Here is a 26,240-nt window from a genome sequence, read left to right as displayed (position 1 = left end):
CTCTGTCTGCCTTTGAGTCTCTGACAAAATACAAGTGATGGTGGTGGACACCCTTGCTATATATAGCAAGCTATGAATAAAGAGCCTTTTTTTTTCTCATTTGCTTGGTTTTCATTTATTTCCACAGAGTTTACTCACAGGAAATTCCAGGAGAGGGGCCACACTAGCAAACAGCTGGAGCACGAAGGGCTTCCGGTGTATAATGTAGAACTGGTAGCAGGCAAATTCGATGGCTTGACGCAACTGGGGATTGCTTTCATAATCAGAGTACACCTATGGGAAAATGCCATATATTCAGAAAATGCTTAACAGCATATCAAAATAGTGTTTGCTTTTAAAACTCGTAACAATGGGAAACATGGAGGGAAACGGGTAATTTTATAAACTGATGGAGAGGAGCGTAAAATGGTACACCCTTTCATGAGAGAAATTTGGTAATATACATAAAAATCCTAAAAATATAAATATACTTTTCCCCAAGGACGTTTGTGAGTAGGAATAAATTGAATACACAAAGATGAATGTATAAGAATGCCTGCTTAAAAAGTAAGCTTGTTGTAAGCTTGCTTATAATAGCAGAAAATTCGAAACAACTTTAAATTACTCATAAATTGGGGTTGTTCAAGTGAATTATGGCACAAGCATACAACAGAATACTATGCAGTTATTTTTTAAAATACTACAGCACTAAATGTAGTTATATGAAAAAAAAATGCCCATGATATTCTTAGTGTTACATGAAAAAAGTAGGTAACAAACTTGAATATACGGTATGATTCAACTTTTGTGTTTTTTAAAAAAAAATAGGATTGCCAGAATTTTCAAGAAGTGTAAACAATGGTTATGTAGGAGGGAGGATTATAAGTGATCTTTATCTTCTTTAAACTTTTCTTTATCTTCTGAATTTTATAATGAACATTTATTGTTTTAAGTAATGAGTAAAAAAGTTATAAAAATGGGGGAAATTCCAACTAGTTAGAAATAGGACAGAGAGCCCTTGTGATATTTAAAGTAAATTTCTTGCCCTTGTAGGTTGTACAAACTCTACTTTGCACAAGTATGTAATACTCTCATAACTTTTATTAAAACTTCCATAAAAGCAGAGAACTAGGATGAGACCCCAGGCCCTGTGTGAACTTTATTCAGTACTCTTAAATGTAGTCAGATACACATTAGATAGGAGTAAACAGAAACTATTCCTTCAATCCCTTCATACCAAATTTAATGGCCATGAAAATCTCTATTCAGATAGAGGTCAGAGAAATGTCTTGCAAGAAACATCAGCTGAACACCTGTCATACATTTGAATAATGGTTCTCAAATATTCTAAGGCACCAGGACCACCTGGAGGTCTTGTTAAAACAGATTACTGGGGCCTGACTCCAGAGTTTCTGATCCTGCAAGTCTGGGATGGGGCCCAAGAATGGGCATTTCTAATAGAGTCCCAGGTGACGCTGGTGCTGCTGGTCCAGAGACCACACTCAGAGAATCACTGGCCTAGAAGAAATGGAAAAGCAATATTCCATGTCTGGAGGATCTCAGCATAGAACGGAACATTGTGATTTCTCGGAAAATTTTAAGGGTATTTCATTTGGTGATTTCTGCTATCATAAAAGAAGAGAACTCCGCCACTAAAATGTTTCAGTATAGATCTGGTTGACCCACTAGATGAGCAGTACTCGGGTGAGTTTTTTGGTTAGGAGAGGAGAGCCTGGGCACCTGCAGCATGGTGGGCAGAATCCACTGGTAGCCGCTGAGAGAGAAGAGGTGGTTGAAATGCACCGCACTGTTGATGACGGTGGCAGCATACTGCCTGAGCAGGGCACTGTCTTCTGGGTGGAGGATCAGAGCCCCATTAAACACGTTGAGGAAAAGCATGATTTCATCTCCCCAGGGAAACTCGCTCGGCATGCCCAAGAACATCTCCTCCAGGAGCTGGATCCACAAGCTTTTTTGAAGAGTGTCGAGGCCAAACAGCTCCTTCCCAGCTGTAAGAACATGAAACAGCAGAGACAGAATGAGCCCCACACCAATCTTGTCAGTGTGGGCAGGCAATCAAACCCAAGGGCACTGCTGTTTTTCATTTGTTCCAACTCCGGGCTGTGAAAGTCTACTGCTGAAATGGTTCCCAGCACAATACTGCTGCCACTGGTATAACACTTCCTGGTTCTCAAAGGACTTTCAGCATTACCTCTTTGATTCAACTCTGCGGCCAAGACAGGGCAGACATTTTTAGCATGTTGCTGCTGAATAAGCTGTGGCTTTGAGAAAAAATAAGTTATTTCAGAAATAAAATCGCAGGGCTAGAACTAGTGCTTGGTCTTTTAACTCCTCCTCACTCTAGAGTTCTCTCCACTATGACTCTGAAGCTTCTAGATGACATTGAGCATAGGTATGCTCATTTAAGTAAACTGCACCAAGCAAATAACTGAATAAAAGAAAAAGTTTCAAAGTAGGTCTCTTTCTGTTTCTCTGTCTCTGTTTTTTTCTCTCTCTCAAATCAGGTATAATTTAGAGAGAGCAAAATATGGAGTTAAATGCATTTTGACAAAAACAAACACTCGTAACCACCACCCCAATCAATACAGAGACAATTTCATCACCTCAGAGAGCTCATTCCCCCCAGCGTCAACCACTGTCCTGATTCCTGTCACTGTGGAATAGTTTTGACTCCTCTTGAGAATCATAGAAAAATACGCATTTGTATCTGTTCTTCACTTAGCCAAGTACTCCCCTAACAACACCATACAGCTTCCTTCAACTGCATATGATTAGCTTAGAGTAGTGGTCTCAAAAGTTTGGTCCCCGGAATAGCAGCAGCATCATCACCTGGGAACTTAGAAATGCAAGTTCCCGGGCCCCATTCCAGAAGTACTGAATCAGAAACTCCTGGGTGGAAAGTGGGGGCCAGCAGTCTGTTTTATCAAGTCCTCCAGGTGATTCTGGTGCAGTCAGGTCTGAGAACCACTGGCTTAAAGAACTGTCTGTTGGTTAGGATGCTCTCCAGCTAAGGACAAAACAAGGGCGTGAGAAACACAAGAGAGCAAATGCTTTTTTCCTGATACCTTGAGGATCACTGAAGAGTGAAAACTCAGCATCAATCGCACTTCGAGGGAATGAGGGCAGTCGGAGGAGGTCTTCCTGGAGCATGGAGACATGGGACTGTTTGTGGGCTGTGGGGATCTTCTGGGTCAGGGAGATGAGAAACAAGACACGCCCTACTTCTTCCAGCTTCCGTGTGAACACCTAGCAGCAAGCAAAAGCAGGAGCAGATGAAAAGAAGAATTAGCAACTCTGAAACTACAATGAGTGAAGAAACTGAAGTCAAATCTTCAATAGCCAACCAGGCTGGTAAAATGAAGGGGGTCGAAAGTGAAATGAGAAATGTTTTTTTTTTTTTCCTTACCACATAGAAAAAGCAAACAATACTTAATTGACTCTCACTTCCGGCATCTATCTGCTCTACAGAAGGAAGTGTTTCTTATGGAGTTTGCTGGCTGAAGGAACAAAAGGCAAGCATTGTCAAGAATACATCAATATTAAAGAGGCCATTTGTCTGGATACTATAATATGGGAGACCTTTTCCAACAGGAACCAGCCAGTCAGTTCTGATCGCTTCTACCATTTCCACTAATGCCTTAAGCTGTTTCCTGCCCGTTCTGTACTTGCTTCTTTTAAAATGGCCAAAATGGGATCCAGAAAAAAATCTTTCTTTGGACAAAAACTGATGGGACCTAGGTTAGTGCCCCTTTAACTCTGAATTTAGATGGCATAGACATGGTACTCTTAATCCCTTCTCTTTGTTCTTTCTCTGTTGATGATCAGTGGACAGGGGATGTGATTAGGAAGTTCATCAGTGGTGAACAGCTATTGAAGAAACTTCAGAGCCATGACCATGGGCCTGCATAAAAGTATCCCCCTGAGGAATTTAGAAAGAAGTCCTAAGGTTCAAGTTGGAGTGTACACAGAGCAAGAGCCCTATTTTGTGCTATTCTTTTATAACATCTTGTTAAATATGATTAAAAAAAACCCAAACAAACAACTAGTGAAGTGTCATTATGGACGATGGCTTTAATTATTTTGCTGCCAAAATTGGGAACGAGCATAATATGGGGGGAATTGTTTTAGAAATTGTTTAAATGTAAGAGCTTACAGTTTTGTCCAACATCTCACACCTTGTAACACATTCAGTATTTTCTTTCTCTTAAATGTAATTTAGGTAGTTAATGGTAACTATATTTTTAATTACTTAAGGGGTCTAATTCTACGCCATTCGCATTCATCTCATGAATGTATTTTGGATAGTTGATGACAAATTAGCATCTCTGTTATGTGCAGAAAAACTGAAATTATAAAGTCTCCTGAAATTCTTGTTTAGACATTTTATTAAAAATAAATGTAAATCAATTACAAATAATGTAAATAAAAACTAATGTAATATATAAACCATATTAAAACCATATCATTATTAAAATTGTATATTACAACTACATTTTGCATGCAAAATAGTGAATTTCTTTAAGCTCAAAGCTCAGTGAGATATGTGAACATTATTCTGTCCTTCAATTTTAAATCTAAGTCCAACTGCTTGATTATGTCTCCTCCTGTTGTAAGAGAAGTTAGTGACATGCCCAAGGTCAGATCACAGGTCAGTGGCAGAGCTTTGGACTGAGTCCAAATCTCTGGATTTAGTTCAGTGCCTTTTTCAAACATATTACATTTATTGCTTTTATTTTTATTTCTTTTCCCAGCTAGCGTAAACCTCCGGGACATCCTTCTTATAGTTATATTAGATTTACTTCCGATCCTGTTTTACAAAAACATGGAATGAAAATCCATATCTGGAAACCAGTAGGTAAATAAATTAGAAGATTTCTTTTGTTTATAGCCAATGATTCATCATAGCATTACTCCAGGTGAGTGCTCCTTAACAGTTTTACATCACGATCTGATTTATAAAAGTTAACTAACACACTATTTTGGGAAATCCTCTATTAACCAAGAGCCTATCCATTCAGGATCATAACAGAATCACAGAATCTCAGGGTTGGCAACCCATTTACATGTCATCTACCTCTATGACATTCTAGAACCATAGAATAAAACTGAGATGGTCAGGCACCTGTTTCTGAATGAGCTCCCGTCCTTTCTCGGGATGCATATGTACAAGGTTCAGCTGTGGAGATACCGACCTCCGGAAAGGATAAATATCCCGAACATAGGTCTGTGATGGATGACACAATGACAAAAATTTCAATTGATTAAACTTTTACTCTCATTTCTTCTTTATTCCAAAGTCAGACAAGCAAAAGCTACATATTTTCTAATGGTTTTCTTACTACTTTACATTTCCCAATTCTACAAAATCCAAAGGATGGTAAACCCTCTCTTCAGGAAAGTTTCAAATTGCCAAGGCTGAACACGCTTTCCAAACACGAGGAGGTCATAGCTGTGAGGAGCAAAGGAGCCAAAGGCAATTTACTAAATGACATTCTGGAAGGAGAAGCCCACTGGAAAGTGATGTCAGTGGTCTTCTTGAAGTCTCTTTTTGCTCATTAGATCAGATCACCCTGGTCACACTTAACATAATAGAAAGGGGAATCTGAACAACATTAAAATTCCAAATAGACCATGTAGTTATTATATGGACAACTTAATTTTTTATCTAGATGTCACAATGAGTAAGTGTTTTACTTGGCTTATCTCCTTTAATTACAACAACAAGTCTATAGTAGATACTATTATCATCATCTTCATTTTACAGACAAGGAAACTGAAGGATACAAAAGTAAAGTGGACAGTCAATAGACAATAAGGTGGTGTGACCTAAGTGGCCATGCTCTTAACCTCTTAATAGCAATGCTTCTCTGAGTGCAAGAAGCTGTCAGAAAAGGCAGGATAAGCTTTTGACACAACTCAACATGAGTGTCATTATTGCACAGACTCACCTTATTGTAGTGGATAAGATTCCATCGTTTATCCATGAGAAAATAGTGTGTTGACTGGGATTCTGGGATATTAAAAAACTCCAGACACTCCTAGGACAATAACAACATTTTTAAATAAATGTTTATTGAGAACATATTTTGTTCCAGGTAGTAAGCTGAAAAATACAAATATTACTTTAAAAAGGTAATTTCTTATAAATTTCATATATGTACATATATATAATACTTTTTATATATTATGTATATATGTGAATATATATACATATACATATACATATACATATATACATATATATATATATGTATATATATATATATATATATATATATATCCCATACACACATGTATACATGCTGAATTTGGATACACAGTTATCCAAAGAATGATATAATAAAGACTCTTAATGTAGTAAAACCATCTGCTCTCATAGTGCTAATATATGTATAATTATAATTCAGACTGAGTGATGAGCTGTGAAGGCATGGTGGCATCTACTAGTCTTAATATTGGGAAGAAGGGATGTTTAATAATATTAAGAATAATACAAATACCATGCACTGAGGACTTATCATATACTGTATTCCAAGTTCAATGTTTTCCATGCAGATAACTTGTATAACCTGCACTAGTATCCCAGTACGATTAAAAAAGAAATGGGGACTAGAGAGGTCCATGATTTAGGTCACACTGGTTGTGATGGAGCTCATGTTGTACTCATTCTGTTTGCCTTCATGTTATCCTACCTTTCAACACGACTAGGAAAATGGAGTGGTTGTTGAACTTTGCTTCCTTGGGCCTTAGGAATTCTCTGGAGATGTCTGAGTAACCATTAAAACACTTTTTTGACTCACTTGATTTATTCTAAGGTTTATATTTTCTGCTTTTCCAATAATTTATGCCAGTGACAAGTCAAGACCGTATATTGTTCAACTACCGTGTTTCACCCAAAATAAGACCTAACCAGAAAATAAGCCCTAGCATGATTATTCAGGACAACAGCCCCTGAATGTAAGCCCTAATGCGTCTTTTGGAGCAAAACTTAATAAAAGACCCAGTCTTATTTTAGGGGAAACATGGTAGATGCCACAAAAAGGGTCTCTGGCATAGATCATCAGCTGGCAGCTACAGTTTGCCCCCTGTGCTCTCAGTGTGCAAGCCCAGAGCATCTCCAGAACTACCACATGTGATGCCCGGGAGCTCCTAGGCAGGAATTCACAGCATTCCCAGGGGAATTAGAAGTGTACCCCAGAGTGTCATGCTGCTGTAGCTGAGAGAGAACCTACATGATTCTGCCTACCTAAATGCAGAGATAAAATGTCAGTAAACGTGGAGGGAATTTTGCAAGGAAACAGGAAATACACAATAGTGAAACCGATTCTAGAAGAGGTAAATAAATGCACATATTCATTTGAAGATAGCAAAATGCCATTTAATTCTAAACTGGATGACCAGGGAAGTGGCCCATACACATTGTGCAAATAAAAATTGTTTCTGTCAAAAGTCATTCCTACCTTTAACAGGGCTTCAAATTGAGTGTCTTCATGGACTGGTAACTGGGTTGGGATATCACACTCATTCTGTCCATGAACTACTAAGGTTTTGGTACCTACAAAAAGTAAAAATCATAATGAATTGACTTGTACTATAGGAACATTTTGTGTTTAAAGCACAAAGTATTAAGCTGATATTTTATTGTTATGATTATAATTACTATTAGTGCTTAATGTGAATTGTGTATTGTACTAACATTATTTATGGTTAAATATGTATTTTCAATATATTTACTTATTATTAAATAGTGATAGTTATCATTTATGGAGTTCTCAGTAATTTTACATGGGTTTTATGTGCATAATCATATTTAAGTCTCATAGCAACCCTATGGCATGAGTATTATTATTTTCATCTTACAAATGAGGAAACAGAAAACTTATTTTTATAAGATTTTATAAGTAACTAATTCAAAGACACATTTGTTTAGTGTAAGAGTCAGAATTCAAACCTTAAGCATTGCAACGATATAGCCTGTATCTTAAATGAGATGATCAGGCAATGATAGTTAAGAAAATATAAACAGATACTAGCAAAACCAAAACAAATACCTGAAAGGTAGTTTAAGTATACATTTTCTGTATCCCACTTAACCAGTGAGACAGTACTTATTCTACTTCATTCACTAACTGCCAATCTTGGTGAACATTGTGATATATCTTGATTTTAATGAGTTGTTTTTAAGTATATGAATGACAATATAAGTTTCTTTGCTATAATAAAAATTGATCACTTTGTTGGATCATCTACAGGACATATTGAAATACACACCTACCATTTATTGAACATTTACCATGAGTCAGGTGTGACAGCAAGTATTTTACACACCTAAACTCATTTCTTCCTCATGACTGTGAAATATGAATTATAGCTGTATTTTATATGTGAGAAAAAATGCTTGAAAAATAAAGTAATTTTTCATAGCTAATACTAATCATCTAGACAATAAATGCCAGTTTTATGATTTTAACACAGGCCTTGCTGCCAGAACCTGTGTTCTCTTTTATAATTTTGTCTTTCTCTTTATTTCAATACATGTATCATCTCACATTTTCTTAGTCACTGCATGAGGATAAACGCTTGGCAAAATTTTTATCTTAAAGAAAGACAAGCTATTCAAAGTGAAAAGGAACTGTATGTAGAGTGTATATCACACTTCATCCTCTTTTGTAATTCTCCTTCTTCCTGCTTTTCCCTTTTCCAATTTTTCATAAAGCCATCTCTCATTGCGTTTACAAAGGACTGGGGTCCATGCCATGCAAACAATATTAATCTCCTGCAGTGCCAAAAATTCATTCAAAAAGGCTCTCAGTTCAGCTGGCCTTCTGTGATAGACTTAAATAAATCTCTAACCTTGGCAGCCCTTCAAGGACTGATTCACGCAGATCTCTGTTCTGATGTCTCCTTTTTCATCTGGCAATTGCTGACTTTTAAAGGGTCTATTATATTTCTTCAGATTATATTAAACAAAAATTCTTTGAAGCACTCAACACCAGGGTCAGAACTCTGAAAATTTTCTCATGAATGAGATACTTTGTCTTTAAAAGGGTTATTTATATTCTTAAAAAAAAAAAAAAAAAGTCATATCACGCCCAAAGCAGTAGTGGATTACCTGGCATTGAAGCGGTCACCAGGAGCTTTACCTCACACTGCTCCTTCTTCATGGTCTGCTTCAGATCCTTGAAGAAGAGGCCCTCTACATAACCTACCACCTCCCACAGGAAAGTCAGAGTGGCTGAAATGGCATCCATGCCCCACTCGCAGGGGGTCCGCACAAAGTACATGATCAATCCTACCTAAAAGGCAGAACAGAAAGGGTTCACAAAGCTACAATAATCCTGAGCTCGCATTCTCATTTTCTTGGCTTTTCTTTTCTTTTCAATATTCTTTTGCGCCTTCGTATTCTCTGTTTAAATGCTTCTCCAACACTTTCAATGGCCGTAAGCAGGAAAGGATGCAACTGGAAAACTGACCAGAACAGATTGCCATACATTCTTATGTATCACTAAAATGGTTACTTCTTCAGGCGAAAGCAGAAGATTATTTTTCCAGGCTTCAAGTCACTTGGTGGCTAAGGTACTTATGCTACCCCAAATTCATCTCTATGTGATATTTGCCCAAACACTCTTGGAAGCTTGGGTTATGTCTAAAAGTCTGAACCTAAGAACACTCTGTTTGGTTAAGCTGGTGAACTTAAAAGTCTTTGTGTCCTCTCAATAATTAAAAAAAAATAGTGTGCCCTTTTGTACATTTTTAAGTTGTCATTTAAAATGTCTCATTATAAGTTTATTTTTGTGTTTAATAGAAGTAGTATACATGAAACATTCTATACATTGAAATGAGAGGACTGATTGTAATTGGAACGTGTATGTCATCAAATTTGATGAATTAAGTTAACTACCTTATTCAATAAGAAGCAACAAAAACCAGAAAAAATAATGTAAAAGTACTCCCCTCTCCCCACTGTGGCTTTTATCTAGTAATTCTTTAAAAATTTATTAATCCTAGAAAACTTTCCAGTTACACTGAGATAATTAGTGTTACTAACCTAAATGCTTTGGTGGTTCTAAAGGCTGAATACCTAATGAAAGCAAAACCTCAACCCTAGTAGAAATCTATAAAATATAGGAAAAGATGGGAAGTCTTATGGGTTTAAAGTGCTTTTCTCAATCAGAAATGAGGCTTCCTTAAAATGAATACATACACCAGGTCCTTTCTGTGTCTTACACATCTATCAATGCAGCCTGGTGATATCTGTGATGGTCAGGGGAGGCCTTTATGTGAAGAGTAAGGGAATGGTGATTGAAATGGCAGGTGTGCTCAGAAAGCATTAGTGGATATTTGTAAATTAAGGATTTTGAGATGTATTCCCTTAAAACTATCTGGGCATCAAACCCCCTTTAAAAGTCTTCATATACCCCCAGATGTGCACATACACCAGGTTGAAGATCACTGAGTCAAGTTAAGCTGTGGTTTTAAAAGTCCCCAACAAAGTCCGGCAGAGATGAGTCAGTGTTCCCAACATGCCTACCACACACGTCTGTAATAGTTGTTACAAAAACATGTGTAATAAGGGGAATGGTTTAAAAATGACTGCCCTTCACTGTTATGCCCTTCAGAGTACAAGACACTTTCCTTAGTCTACCCAAAGCATCTGTGTTCTTGAGATTCAGGGGAAGATTAGAGTTTAGACAGAAATGCAAATCTGGACATTTATATTCATGCAAAACAAGGTTACACAACCAGGCCAAGGTGTCTTCAGCCCTTTTGTCTATTTGCTTATCAATTCCCTAGCTGCACAAGGATAAAGAGGACTTATGTCTGTCATTACGGCTTATTTGGACTTGACAGGAGAGTATGGCAAAAGGGAAATGAAACGTCTATCTTCTTGTCTCCAGGCTAAAGGACAGAGGAAAGCGGTGGTCCAGGGAAGCACTTCCTCTGTCCAGGTACCCTGGGGAATGGGAATGCACACTTGCCTTGCCTCCAGTCTTTGGGTCTCTGACAGGAGTTTACTGCAGATCTGTTCCATACCAGCCTGGATACAATATAAACTTGACCGAGTACACACTTAACCAGAGGGAGGCTCTGATATTTGGCTTTGATAATCTGCCTCTGACTTTTGTGTATTGTAGACAGGACCAAGAAGTAGCGGAAAGCTTAACTGGCGAGCTTTCTACATAGAATTGCCATAGGTCGGTGTCACTTGAGTAGGATAATCTAGCCAGAGGACTTCCTAAGCTGGAGATATAAGGGCCTTATGACCAGAACTGAGGGGTCTACAGCACAAGCAGGAGCTGAGGTGAGGGTGAGTCTCCCTGTAAACACCACTGTGAGCAGAGGAGTCCTAAGTACCAGAGCAGCTATGGGCTTTGGCTCCCATCAGCGGGGCATCCAGCAACCAGACAGATAAAGGGCACTGTCTCACAAAGGGAGGAGCCAGAGCAAATGTTGAATAAAGCTAGAGTGCTGAACAAAGGTCTTTGTTTCTCCCCAACTTCACATAGCTTGTAAAGATGAAAGCAGTTGGAAGGGAAGGGAATTCATAGAAACTAAGTATTTTCAGCCAAGAGAGACTGAACACTATCCAAAGGTACTATTTATTTATTTTTGTCCATCTGAACTTAAAACTCGATTTTTAAAAATTGTATTTTATTATTTATATTTTTTCCCTTGTCAACCAGCAGGTGGGCACTCAGGAGGAAAACCAAACCAGTCACAGACAAGAAAAAGGGATTACAAGTTTTCTCTGCACATCGGAGTTGTAGCATCAGTTAAATTTACCATTCTGCTCAGATGCATATAAGTAACTCTTATTTCCCAACTTTCTCAAAGACTGATGAGAGTAACGGAAAAAGAAGACGCTCTCTCAGCATAGAAATTCATTTGGCCATCTCTACGCCTCGATTGAAGTGTAATTTCAAAGAACAAACATCATGTCACAAGCCCCAAACTACATATTCATTTTGGGTATAAAGAGAATACAAAGAAACTGGTAAATTCTGGAGGGTTCAGGAAGGAGTTGTCGGGATGGTGTGTGTGTTAAATAGTGAAACAGAAAAAGGGAAAAGTGACTAAAATGATATAGGTTTTCTCAACAGAAAACCAAAATTAAGAACAAACATAAGGAAGTTGTATAATGTCAAAGGAAGACAGAGAGCAAAGTGACATTAACTGAGTATCCACCGCATGCCACGGATTGTGTCAGGAAGAGGGGCTTCCCCACACACACAGCGGTGAATTTAACTGACCAGGGTTCACTTTTCATCTCATTAAGTAATGGGAATTTATTGCCCAAAACCTTCTAAGACCTTTCCTCATGCTACTTCTTCCTAGTTGGAAATGAACCTTTACAAGCTACTGGAGGCTGAAACTCACCAAGTAGTTGAACAGGATGTGAGACGTCTGAGCAGGAAAGTCTCCAATGTTCAGGAGCAGTTTGCGCAACATGTACATTAACTCATCCTGAAAGAACAGAATGTCTATGTCTCACTCAGCTGCCATGCTATAGATAATTAAATTAACTTCTAGAAAAGCAGGGAGGTGGCTATTTCTTACTTTTGTCCCCATGTTGATTTCCACTATGTTCAGCATTTTAATATAGTCTTTGGGACATAGTACTTAAGCCAACTGTGATACGTTTTCACTGAGCTGTAGTCAGACAACTTTTTTTATAAACAAAAATTTATACCGTGTCTATAGACCATAGGCAAGTCACAGGAAAACCATGTATTTAGTTAGCTCTATTTGCTATGGCTGCCAGGTGTGATGGAAATGTAAGGAGGCCCTATGTCAAAAAACCATTAAACAAACCAGTTTTTTTGAACTCCATGGTTCTGCTTCCTACGTTTTCAGTAAAACAGATAAAGCTCGGCAGAGAGAGAATAAATGGAAATATAATCAACCTTACCTTTTAGAAACCAAACTTAGTCTTGCAGTGAATAGGAGGATAACATATAAATGAACAAGTAATTCTTAATCATCATTGTATTTTACATTGCTACTTTTATTTGGTATAATCTTACAGGATGGTCCCATAAATTAGATTTTTTGACTAATGGAGAGTTTCAACATATGCTAATAACCCTACGATCACAGACTACCAAACAATCAGAATTCAATAGATGTACCCAATACTAAGAATATTATACTAAATTTCATCTCTGTTTAAAAGACGGAGAATCTGTAAGTATCTTAGGGTCATCACTAGCAGTGTACCACACACTACGGAGACATCAGCTGATGGAGAAATTCGAAAGAAAACAGCAGTTTAATATTGCTCATCATTATCATTATCTAAAGTACTTATTGGCTATGTGTCAGAGGACATTGATGCTGCCTGCGCAGCACTGTAAAATCCATTGCGTGCTTTTAACAGTGTTCACACATAACTACACTACAAAAAGAAGAAAAGAAGGAAGAAGAGGAGGAGGAGGAGGAGGAGGAGGAGGAGGAGGAGGAGGAGGAGGAGGAGGAGGAGGAGGAAACAAAGGAAAATAATTACTTGTCTATTACTGATGGTCAGTTTTTCCAGAAAATGTCGAAGAACTGTTGATGGATCTTCAATGAGACAATTCCATAAGACTTGTTGGGCCACAGCACTCACTTTAGAAGAGAAAATGAACATTTGTCATAAATGGAAAGAAACCTATTAGATAAAGTATTAAACAATTTGCTAGGCTTTAATTAACCTCTTTTTTTGCCTTAAAAAGGTTCTGTGAACTCTTGAAAGGTAAATATTTGACCTCTTTGTTGCTGTTTCTCAATATTTTTATTTACAAAGAAAGGTAACAAACAAATATAGGGTGGTCTTTAGGCATTAGCATTACTTTTGTAAAGAATACACTTGTGATATGCAATGGAATATCATTCAGCCTTAAAAAGAAGGAATTTCTGCCATTAGCAGCGGCGTGGATGGACATTGAGAGCATTATGCTAAGTATAATAAGCCAGACAGAGAAAGACAAATACTGTATTACCTCACTTTTATGTGGAATTAAAAAAACAAAAAACAAAAAACTGAACTCAGAGTACAGATTGGTGGTTGCTAGAGGCAGAGGGTGGTGGGGAGGGGGGAAATGAGTGAAGGTGGTCAAAAGGTACAAAATTCCAGATATAAGATAAAACCTGGGGATATAATGTACAGCATGGTAACTGTAGTTAACAATATTGTATATTTGAAAGTTACAAGGAGAGTAGATCTTAAAAGTTCTCATCATAAGAAAAAAAATTTATAACTATGCATGGTGATGGATTATATATATACACATTTATATTTATATTTATATTTATATTTATATTTATATTTATATACAGGAGGTGAGAAAAAATGTATACACATTTTAAGAAAGGAAAAAACTGCATTAATATTACGCTGATGGTAACCACTTTGAACACCTCTTATAATTGCAGATGTCAAATGTGACTTCTATCCATCTTTTGTTATCGGTATATATTATTACAATTTTAATGCAGTTTTTTTCCTTTCTTAAAATGAGTATACATTTTTTTTGGCACCCTCTGTATATATCAAATCATTGTGTTTTACACTAAACTAATACAGTGTTATATATCAATAATATTTCAATTAAAAAGAAATACATTTGTGAGTCTTTGTTTTGGAAATCATCCTAATATTAGCAGTGCTAAGTATTATTAAATTAAAATCATACTTAATTATTTGTTGTATCGAGAAATTCTTAAAGTAATTACTTTGTTTTTAGAAAATGTTTTAGAGATTACTGTTCACATGAATGTTTTACATAGTATCTCCTTCAGGAGGATAAGTTGAGTAAGTAATAATTAGGCTCCCGCTTCTAATGATGAATATCTAAAGAATAATTTTTCTAATATGAAAGACAGTGCTACTTTTTTGGGGAAGGTGGTCAGGCTACAATTGCCTGAAAGTGCCCAGGCTAAGAATGAGATGGCTGAAAGTGAGTGGTGCGTAAGCACTTGTCTAAATGGTTTACTTAGTTTAGTTTTCCAACTAGGAATATAGAGTTTAGCATGAATTAATCATTCAGTCTATATTTCAAATAAATGATACCACTTTTTTTGCTTCAGAAACTCATGATCCAATTAAAATTAAGAACTATATAAATAATATTAATAAGAGATATAAATAAGCTTTAGCATTAATATGTTTTTCTAAATAATTTAAATAGGGGTGGGTTTTTCTGAGGTTGAAATTGGTTAGAAAACCAATATTACTTTATTCTAATTGCTGAAGTAAGGCAGTTAAATGCTGAAGGCAGGAAACCTACAGAGAAAAACAAAGAGAAAAATGCGACTAGTAAGTCTAACGATTACAGAAACAACTACAAACATTTGGAATATATCCTTTTGTACATGTGATACATATATTTACATGTATTTGAAAAGAATATTATATAGAAAATATTCTTTGGTACTCAGTATATTGAACTTTTAAAGTTACCATTCTTCTGGAATGTTATTTCTAATGTACACAAAATACTGTCAGATAGAGGTTCTATGATTACAGTACTGTCATATGGAGATACTATGATTAATCGCCTGTTGCTAGACATTTAAACTCTTTTCAAATATCTGTTAGTTTAAACAATGTGCAGTGTAGAGTGTCCTATATAAATCTTTATATAATCCTCATTATTGCCTTAGGAAATTGCTATAAGTCAAAATCTGTGTCACAGTGTTTCCATACTTTTTAGGTTTTTGATACATACAATGAAAGTCTGTTCCAGAATCCTTGTATCTGATTTTATACTCCCATCAGCAAAGTGTGAAGACACTCTTTTCCCTGAATCTTTACCAACCATGACATTTTTATTTAAAAAAAAAATCTTTGTAATTTTTTTAGCTAAAATGTAAGATTTCATAGTCTTAAACAACAATGTTGTTTACAAATGTTATTGGCTATTGGATTGTGTCTATATCCTTTGACCATTTTTCTACTGGGGTTTAAAAAATAATCATTACTTAGTTATAAGGGTCTTTTAAAGATTATTAACAATAATCTTTGTCTGTTACAAATGTAACTCATCTCTACTCCTGGTTTATCATTTTATCTTGCAATAATTCTCTTCAGGTAGTGTTTCTGGAAAGGTAATCAAGTAGGAAAGATGGCATTAATGATATCAAGCTAGTAGCTAAGATTGCTAAAGTGGCCAAAATTAGTCTGTGATTTCTGTTTGGCCAAATAAGTGTTGTTTTGTTCTCTGGTCATAAATAATGTGCCTGGACCCAACTAGCTATTTTAAGTGCAACTTGTTAGTCATAAAGGTGGTGGGAAGAGGAGGTAGAGAAACTAGTGTTAGTACAGTGTACTACGAATCCATAATTATAATATGGACATAAAACAACTCAACATGTGGCCAGTAGTTAATATTTTCAAGAACACCGTACTGTCCGACATCAGAGGAACAGCTGAAGTGTTTTCTTAGTTATTTATGATTTTACTAGTAAAACTGTACCTGCTACTCCATCTTCCCGCACCTCACCATCCTCCATGAGATGAACAATGGGGAGCACGGCTGCACAGATGCATGCTGGGAACACTGCCTGTGGGGGCTGAGGCACATGGTGGTTTGGTGTGTGTTCAGTGGTATGCTCCTCATCTGAAGAGGGAGACATAATTGGGGTGCTTTTTTCAGTATTGTAATTCTAATACAACAACACTTCTAAGTTCAAGGTCTATTTAGCTAACATTTTTTTGTATATAGATAACTAGCTGTCCCAGCACCATTTGTTGAAAAGACTATTCTATCCCCCATTTAATTTGCTTGGCACCCTTTTCAAACATGAAACCAATGTAAATGGAATGATTTACGTCTGGTTGTTCAATTCCATTCCATTGATCTGTACATCAATCCTTATACAATACCACAGAATCTTGATTACTGCAGTTCTGTAGTTAAGTTTTGCAATTGGGAAATGTGAGTCTTCCAACTTTGTTCTTCATTTCCAAGATTATTTTGGCTATTCAAGGATGTGGAACAATTGGAACCCTCATACTTTTTGGGTAGGAAGGTAAAATGATACAGTCACTTTGAAACTAGCTTGGTAGTTTTCCTCACAAAACTTGTACATAATTGTTCATAGCAGCATAATTAATAATAGCCCAAAGTGCAAACAACCCAAATGTCCACTAACTGGTGAATTGATATAATGGAACATTATATGGTAATACAAGGAAATGAAGAATTGATACATGTGACAACCTTGAAAATATGCTGAGTCAAAGAATCCAGTCACAAAAGACCACATATTGTATGATTCCATTTATATTAAATGTACAAATAGGAAAATTTATAGAAATAGAAAGATTATTTCTTGCCAGGGGTTAGGGGAAACAGTGGATGAGAAATGACTGCTAATGGGTATAGTCTCTTTTGGGGATGACACAAATATTCTAAAATTTGATAGTGGTTATGACTGCAATTCTACGAATATACCAATAACCACTGTGTTGTATATTTCAAAAGGATGAATTTTATGGTATATGAATATCTCAATATAGGTATTATAAAAATATAGGTGTGCCTTGGGCCTCACTTTCATAAGTTGTCACTAATTACCATTAGTCATTTGAAAGTTCCCCAGGGTTGTGCAGCCAAGAGTTGAGAACCATTGGTTTCTGTACAACTTTTTAATATGACTTTATAAATCAGTGATGGAATTTGTATAATCATGAAGCAGTGAGTCCCAGAGAGTCTCATTAGAGAAGCATGTATATATTTAATTCTTGTGATTAAGAGTATCGCATTTCCCCCCTGAAATAAGATTTCATTACAGGAGTAGCATGAGCTTTGGTTTTCCTTTGGTTGTTTATTCCAGAACAGCATTTTAACGTATCATATAGGCCACACACTGGAATACCCTGAGTAGATTTTTAAAATACTGAGTGTGGGTCCCACTTTTAGAGATTCTGATTTGGTCTTGGGTGTGGCTTGGGCATTTTTTTAAAAAGCTCCCCAGTTGATTATAACATGTAGCCAGGGTTAGAAACTGTTAACCAAAACCTAATCAATATGATGACATGAAATGTAATTAAAACAGAGCCAACTTATACAGGATAATTGCTGGGTAAAATTAACAGCAATTTTTTTTAGGTATCACTCAAGCCAGTATTCAGAACTTCAAGTCATGAAACAAGTTATTTAATGACAACAGTGTAGTGTAATAAAGTGCCGTGTAATGAGATAATATGTTAACCAGAAAATGTGTCAAAACACACAAGTCATGAGGAATAAAGAACACATTTGCAAGAGGACACACCTTCGGCACTGACAGCTGAACGCACTGACCAGACTGATCCTCGGCGAAAGGAATAATTCCTGTGGGAAGTGCTGGAGGTACAGGAAGGACTGACAGATAATCGGCGAGATGCCAGATTGGTGACTTCTTCTACTGGCAAAAAAAATGGGGGACGTGAACTTTGATTTTATAACAAAAATGGTTATCATCACAACTATAGGTGTACCTACAACTATAGGTATACTGCTCTCACAGCCTAAAGCTTAAGTTCTTTAGAGTGTATTTAGAAAAGGAAAAGACAGAAAGACTGCCTGTCTTTACAGAAAGACAAAATATTCTTCCCAAAGGTTCCACAAAAGCAGGGCAGAGAATCGATGAATTTAGAACGGTTACTGTTATTTTCTGATACCAACCAACAAATTGTCTGCACTTGGGAAGGTTGAAAGTAGTTAATGGACTAACGCCATTTTTAATGATAAAAGAACTGACTGCATCTACTTTAATACACACTCTGGATTCAGTTGTTCCCACAATCACAATCACTGGTGGGTCCATTCTCATATTGGTTCATTCATTGTGCTAACATCCTCCTCTGTACACAGGCCAATTGTAGTCTTTAGAAAACAGAACGTTTTCTCTTTCTTTGAATAGTGTAAGGAGGTGGGAGAGAGAGAAAGAGAGACAGGGAGCATATCATCTCATTTTACATAAAACTATCAATGTTTATTTCAAAGCAAGTTCTTTCCTTTTCCTGAGACTCAGCCCCCCAAGAATTCCCGTGAACAGAGAGCACCTTCTTCTTCTGGCTCTGAGTTGGGTGTGCAGGTGGGTTCGTAACAAGCCTCCTGGGTGATGGGGATGGCAGTGATAAGGCTGGCTTCTCGACCGAGACGTTTCTTTTCTTCCTCCTGTTGCAAGTTCTTTAAGATGTGTTCTGCCCTTTGATGGGAGCGGGACACAGCCCGAGCTGAAAAGGATTTCTATGAAGACATGAAGGCAAGTTTATTTAGTAACAGTTCTTCCACAAGGCATAAAGAGTGTTCCAATAAATTGCACAAATGTGGTAATTTGTGCTCAGGAAATGGTAAGGCACCCATGATCTAGTTTTATGGAGATTTATTTGTTTGTTTTTCTACCAAGCTTCCAGGTTTTGTACAACTTACTGAATTTTTTTCATTTAATCAGAATAATCCTTCGAGTATTCCTGTAATTTCTGGCAAGAATCCTATTTCACCTTTATGATTTGGGGTGATATCAATGATCCCCTTTTTAAAGATTAAAATCAAATAAACAATTTTAATACTCTATTTATTACCAAAAATTTTTGAACTGGTTTTAAATGAAGGACATTTATATTTCATAAAGTTAATGAAAGAGAAAGTTAGAACTTTCTCTTAGATCTACCTCTCATATAAACCAGTTAGCTATGTGATTTATTTCATTTTTGTATCTCAAAAATTTACCACACTGTAAATACTTAATATTTGTAGGTAAATACAATAGAACACTGTCAATACTTAACAATATTTATAGAAACAAAGTTACTGAATGGAAATTATGAGAGCTAATAGTGTTAATAAGGTTGAATGTAAAATTGGACTCTATTTACTTGCAGCAGGCATAATAAATAAGGAGGAATAAAGGAGAAAAGATTCACTATGCAAAATGGCTACTTTATTCATGCCTTAACCATGATGTAAGTTCTGCTGAGACAAGTTCCCAGAGCTTTGGGGCAAAGCCAGTGGTCTCAGAGTAGGGAAGTGATCACTGTGCTTCTTCGCTACCCATCTGAAGTAAAGACTATGCACAATAACAATTCCACATCTCTTTGTTAGCTAGTGGTTATATAGGATTTTAGAGACAACAAGGGGTGTTGGTCACTCTTCTAAAAGGCTGCATCCATAGAGGCCCCTGTATGCATAAGACTAAAGGTTTTTAGTCTTTTAACATAAGACTAAACGTTTCCAGTGATGAATGACAAGCAATTAAGGGCATCTGGTGGGCAAAATGACAATTCATTTTCAGGGTCAGGGATTACGAGAGTTTACTATAATAGGTACATTAAAGTTGTGGAATGAGAGAAAGAGAACTGGACATAGAATCAGGGGATTGGTTGAAGTTCATTGTGAACTTGGGATAGTAAGTGTGCATGGCTCAAATGAATCCATCACATGTATGGGAGAAAAATCAAAGATCCTTACACCAGTGGTTCAGAAGCTAGAATTACTGCACATATAGGGGAAGAACCAGGTGTACCTTTCTCTTCGGCACAAAAACCAACAGATATAAAGGTATGGTATGAAGTAGAATTAAAATAAAAGATTTGATGGGTAAAGAGTTCAAACAAACAGTTTTCCAAGGAAAACTACAATGCCTAGAAAATGTATGTGTGATATGCGAAATGCTCAATCTAATTTCATATATTCAATTAACTTTTTAAAGAAGTGTAAATAAAAACACCAATAATGTTGTCCTTTTTGCCAAAGTGGCATTAAAATAATAACACTAGTTTATGTGAATAAAGATGACATTTTCCTATTCTATGTTGTAAAATGGTACAATGTTGCTAGGGATATTTTGTAAGATGTAGCAAAAATCTTTAATATTTATATACCAATTGCCCTAAATCCCATGGGAATTTAATCACGCAAATAATCATGGATTTGTGCAGAGAGAGGTGTTCTTTTTCTATTTTTCCTTTCTTTTCCAAATTTTCTACATTATTCTTATAATATAGGAAAATGCTATTCAATAGGTGAAAAAGTCATTTTTTGGAAATTCATTTTTTTCAAAAGACACATACATATTCTTGGTTCTTGTGTATAAATAGATTGTGTTCTACACTTAACTGTGTCTGCATTATATTAAATATAGCAGTGACATATTAGAGTAGCCTAAGTCCTGAGGTCTCGGAGTGATGTTTGTGATGATTATACTGATGATCAACAAAATAAAGAACAAACTAATGTCCAAAGAAGGAAACAGCAGCTGCCATCTGAGTTCATTTTCTTATTAACCCAAGGTCAGTATCATTAACTTTCAGGTAGCTTATGTATTATAGGTTAAATGAATATGTTTATTTTATAATATATGGAGGCAAAAGTGTTACCTTTGGCCAAGAAATCAATGCCTCATGCTTTCAATAGCTTCATAAGGTGGCTGTTTCTTTAATTATAAAACAAAACTTGTTGGCTTGGAGGTCTGCAAATGCTCACTACCGGTTGTTAGTTTCTTCTGTTGTATTCACAAAACAAAGAACTTTTGAGGATGATTTTGCATATTGTTATTACATTCTTATGACAAAAATGAACAAAACGTCTCACACATTCATTATTCTTCTCTCTTACATGTATACTATGGGACCTCAAGATATGGAAAAGAAAGGGCCTGTTACTCACAGACTGGTCTTCATTAATGGGGTCCTGGACACTCCCGCTGCACTGAGGGACCCATGGGGGGTCAAACATTGGAACAGATGGCATTCCAAGCACTGGCGAGGGCAGGGTGAAGTTTATACTGGGAGGTGGGATCTATTAGTTGATATCAGAAGAATGAGGTGAGTAAGATGGAGAATAAGCTTGAATGAGCCTTAAGTATAATTATGACATAATCTTATAGCACATAGAATATTATAGAGAGCATGAGATGAATCTCTCTGTGCCTCAGTTTACTCATTAATAAAATAAAGGGTTTCAAATAAATGATCTCTATTTGTGTTAATCAAAATATATCTATCTGTGTATATAGAGCAAAATGTCTGGATGATTATACCCCAAACCTTTATGTGCTTACTTCTGAGGATAGTAGTGAGATCTACAGGTTTATAGAGACTTGATTTTCTTACTCTACATTCTTCTATATTTCAATTTTTTAGTAATAAGTATTTATTCATATAGAAGTTTACTTATATAACCAAAGAGAAAACAAAAGCATCTCTTGGGCATGTACTGCTGATTTGTGGTCAAAGGATATCAACAAGCTTTGGGTTGGGTTTGCTAATCTAATTCCCATGTGGGAAGAAGTGTCCTTACCTTAAAAATCTGCTGTGCTCCCTCTTCCATCCGGGGCCAAACCTGATAGCGAAATCTCCAGAGCGTGTGGAACTTGAGAACAGCATTCAACCTCTGCACGGTCTCTGGGTGGTGGAACTCTGACATCAGCATGTCGGACACGGCCTCGGGGACTTTCACCGCACACAGAAGGAACATGGCAGCTAGACACAGTCAACAATGCATCAGTTACACATCTTTTAATTTTGCTTGATTCCTGACGGTGGAGAGGAGGGGAGAGTTGCTCCTATCTCCCGAAAACAGCTCCTGAGATAATGGAGCCAGGCCACCAACATCAACAAAAGCAAACCTTATTTCAGCCACTGAAAACCAAACGCCATCCTCAGTGCTGTCCACAGCACCTGGTGCAAGAGCAGTGACAACATGACATTTCAGGAGAATAGCTCACTCTACGCAATGGGTCCTTTGGCTCACAGTGAAAAGTGAGTACCAGAGGAAGCAAATGAAAAAAGGAAATTCCATAGTGAAATTTCCTAAAAAGGAAATGGGACAGTTCATAAAAATGTCAATTAAAAACTGCCTCTGTTACATTACTTATATTAAAAATAAAATCCACACTGTAGTCTCTATTAGAAACTTATACGCTTCCTAGAGATAGAAGATATTGAAAAGCTAAAAGAGATTTCATAAATCATATTACCATGTTTTTATTTTTTAATTTCCAGAAAATATGAATGTCAATAAGAGAAAGGTCAGGTGCCATTAGTTATAAAGCTAATGAATAATAAGACTTATAAATATAATCTATAGCATACATGGAGGACCCAGTGGCAATTATAAAAACATAATTTAAAAATCTGTCTTGTACTTTTCCCTAGAGCCTCAAAACTTTTAACTTATCTTAGTTTTTGTGTTATGAGCTTTCAGAATTTATTTGGCATTTCTTTTTTTGGACGGGGTCCAGAAACCAGCCAGAGCCCGATTGGGTCAGATTTAAAAACCGGACTGGGTCTAACTTAATCTGGATTAGATCCAGTGTGAGTCCTCAGGTGAACAAAATTTTAAGGCTAAATAAGTAGGTTAACCTTACCAAAGATAATCTTGAATTACAGTGGCCACAGTGGAGAATTTTTAGCCATCCTAGATAAGCTTATCCACTTATGAGGTACCTTAGAGAAAAAGTAGTCTCACCAGGCACTCACTATACACCATAAAGGAAAAAATTATATTTTCTCCTCTACAGTTACTGGTGACAAGGATAAAACTTGCTGGGACACCCACTCACTCCAGAACCTGTAGATGGCATGCTGGGAAAACAGGCAGAAGTTGGCAAAAGGTATGAATTTTTACCAAAGTCTGCTCTCCTAGATCTCTGTGTTGCCTGGTTGAGAAAGGAAGGTAACATTTAATACTGTCCCTTTTTTATAAATTCAGATTGGCCAAAAAAAAAAAAAAAAAAATTGGTTTTGAGCCTTTCTCTCCCAGGGACAGCTACTGCCTTGTTGTTTGTCTTGTTCTATGTCCTGAGAATTTGGCTTGGCAACCATTAGGTTGGAGGCCCCCAAAATAAGACCAGACAGAAATGTGTGTTGCCCTCCATTTCTGACTACTCTTGCCAGCTTTCAGAGAAACTATGTAAGCCTTTCTTTCTTTTGGTTATCTTTGGGAGTGGCTGTGGATCTTGGGAGGGTAGTTATGTTTTTCATCCCCTTATGTGTCCACAAGGTAGTTCAATACTGCCAGCAATATTTTCTGTTTGTCCCGGCTGAAAGCTGACAAGGTATTTGAAAGGATTAAGAAAAATTATTTTAAGTAGCTTTGCCTTCACAAGTTGGCCAGATTGGAAGTGGATATTCAAAGCCTGATAAAAACTTATTTTTAGGCCTTCTTCCCTAAGGTGCAATGAAACTATGTACCCAGAAGAAAAGAAAAACATTCTGAAGCCATTGAGTAAGGATTTACTAAAACGTTCCAAAGAAACACAACTGTAAATCTAGCGTGTAGAAATCTTTTTACTTCCACCTTCGTTGAACAACTTCTTCCTGATATAAAGAAGCACATTGAAAATACTGTAGACAGATGGCTGGGTCAGTGTCCTGATTTTAGATTGCAACCCAATTCTTTCAGGAATTAAAAACAACTGTACTTGTCTAACAAATTGCGTTTTTACAAGAACAGAAAAGAGGCTCTAGAAACAATTCAAAGCCCACATATCCTTGTTTTTATCAATCCCCAAACCTCCCCTATTCATCTATAATAAAAAGGTTTGCAGATACTGTAAAAGATCTGGATTTAGGAAACCAAAGTTCTTCTTGGAAAAATTTACATCATTTCTCTGTGTCTTTGAAATATAAATATTCTACCTGGTCTGCTCTATGAACCCAGAGCCATTCTTGAAATAAAAATTTTAGGAAGTTTATCCTTATCAGAAAAGAAGAAGAAGGAGAAAGAGAAAAGGAAGGGGAAGGACAAGGGGAAGGGGAAGGAACAAGAAGAAGAGGAGGAGCAGGAGGAGGAGGAGGATGGAGAAGGAAGACGAAGGAGAGGGAGAAGAGAAGGAAAACAACAACAACAATGAGAAGCAGCAGCTATTTGAAAAATTAGGAGAATAAAAATGTTTCCCACAAATATTAGTAAAAGTTTTAGCCATCTGAGCAGGTTAACTTACCTTATTGTATCTACTAGAAACACAAATTGTATCCAACTGTTTTTTATAAACTAGTCAGTTTTTTCATTATTGTGCCTGTCTCATGGATAAAATTTTAAAATGAAAGCTATAAGATCTCAGCATCTGTCCATATGTTTATGTATGTCTCTGAGTGTATGTTATAGATGTGTGATATTTTTCAACCTGTGAATAGCATTGCCAAAATTAATTTGTAAAAAGCTCTATTTGATTGGCTTAAAGGCAAGTAAGCATATGTGTGTGTGTGTGTGTGTGTTATACTAGATATATATATCAAGCATACTCTCAGAAATATAGAAACTAACTCAAATGTCTTTCAAGTTCATGTGATCTAAGATAAACTTTGCTAAATAAAAGCTAGTTTGTTTGTTTAATTAAAACAGACATGTCTTCAGAATTATCAGAATTAAATACAATACTTTTATTCTATCTAGGTTTACTAAAGTCAAATAAGCTCATGTTATCTCTTACAGAATTTGTCAACGAGAAAGATAAAATGATGGTTAGCTGTTTAACACCTCATGAAATCTTCATGAGTAATCTAAAAATAATTGTTAAAAACAAGTAAATTAAATAGATATAACTAAGACAAAAGTTTATAAATGAATTTTTCAACAATAATCATTCTTTATGACATGTCTACTTAAAAATAGTTTCCAAATCTTTCTGGTAACTTGAAATCTTCAAGTTATATTAAGATAAATTAAATGATGCATATTCGTTGAATATCTATTAATAAATCATTTCCAAAAAAGATAAAATATTGAAGCATTAATTACTGAACATAGGTTTATCTACTTTTGGTTACCTTTTACAGAAGAACTAAAAATGTTTGTGTCTATTAATAAACATGCTCTGTGCTACATTGAAAATTTTACTATGAGGAAAAATATACTTCTAGAAATTGTGAAATGTATTTGTAAATTTGCCAATCCACAGAACGCTGGCATAACAATAGTTCACAATGTCTACTTCTTAATTTTCACTAGGAATAAAGACTTTTAAAAGGTTAAGAATTCTAATCAATATATATAATTAAAACTAATTAGAAATCATAAGAGTAGAATGAAATATCTATGTATGAATACTAGGTAAGGAAGTTAAAGTGACGGGTTGTTCCGGAATAAGAAAGAGAAAGAAAAAAATAGGATAACACCTGAATAGATATTTAGCAAGTTGTAGAAGGCTTGTGGAAAAGGAATTTTGTGTGTGGTCAAGATGACTAAAACTGGAATGAATGTATTTAAGCTTTTAAAGAATGAGTTTTAATATCAAAAGTACACTGGCGAAAAATTAGGATTTGATTT

At 36.1% G+C, this 26,240-nt stretch overlaps 1 protein-coding gene across 17 annotated transcripts in view; it reads right to left on the bottom strand.

Moving 5' to 3' along the window:
- UNC80 (unc-80 homolog, NALCN channel complex subunit) overlaps positions 1 to 26,240 on the bottom strand; it is a 188,238-nt gene that overhangs the window by 44,596 nt on the left and 117,402 nt on the right. For 15 of the 17 annotated variants that reach the window (XM_081051365.1, XM_081051373.1, XM_081051364.1 and 12 more), the window contains 14 exons: positions 22,269 to 22,450; positions 21,636 to 21,767; positions 19,031 to 19,217; positions 18,259 to 18,390; positions 16,455 to 16,598; positions 13,505 to 13,605; positions 12,379 to 12,465; positions 9,113 to 9,296; positions 7,461 to 7,555; positions 5,949 to 6,038; positions 5,123 to 5,224; positions 3,066 to 3,246; positions 1,720 to 1,988; positions 139 to 273 (listed from right to left, as the gene is read on the bottom strand). In XM_081051365.1, coding sequence (XP_080907491.1) covers positions 139 to 273; positions 1,720 to 1,988; positions 3,066 to 3,246; positions 5,123 to 5,224; positions 5,949 to 6,038; positions 7,461 to 7,555; positions 9,113 to 9,296; positions 12,379 to 12,465; positions 13,505 to 13,605; positions 16,455 to 16,598; positions 18,259 to 18,390; positions 19,031 to 19,217; positions 21,636 to 21,767; positions 22,269 to 22,450 — 2,021 coding nt within the window. The remainder of the gene's footprint in view (positions 1 to 138; positions 274 to 1,719; positions 1,989 to 3,065; positions 3,247 to 5,122; positions 5,225 to 5,948; positions 6,039 to 7,460; positions 7,556 to 9,112; positions 9,297 to 12,378; positions 12,466 to 13,504; positions 13,606 to 16,454; positions 16,599 to 18,258; positions 18,391 to 19,030; positions 19,218 to 21,635; positions 21,768 to 22,268; positions 22,451 to 26,240) is intronic. The other 2 variants (XM_081051372.1, XM_081051367.1) reach the window with 1 other exon arrangement.

The sequence above is a fragment of the Rhinolophus hipposideros genome (genome assembly GCF_964194185.1).
Source record: "Rhinolophus hipposideros genome assembly, chromosome: 6".
Classification (NCBI taxonomy): domain Eukaryota; kingdom Metazoa; phylum Chordata; class Mammalia; order Chiroptera; family Rhinolophidae; genus Rhinolophus; species Rhinolophus hipposideros.
The sequence above is the reverse complement of the archived record's forward strand: the minus strand, read 5'-3'. Positions and strand labels throughout refer to the sequence as shown.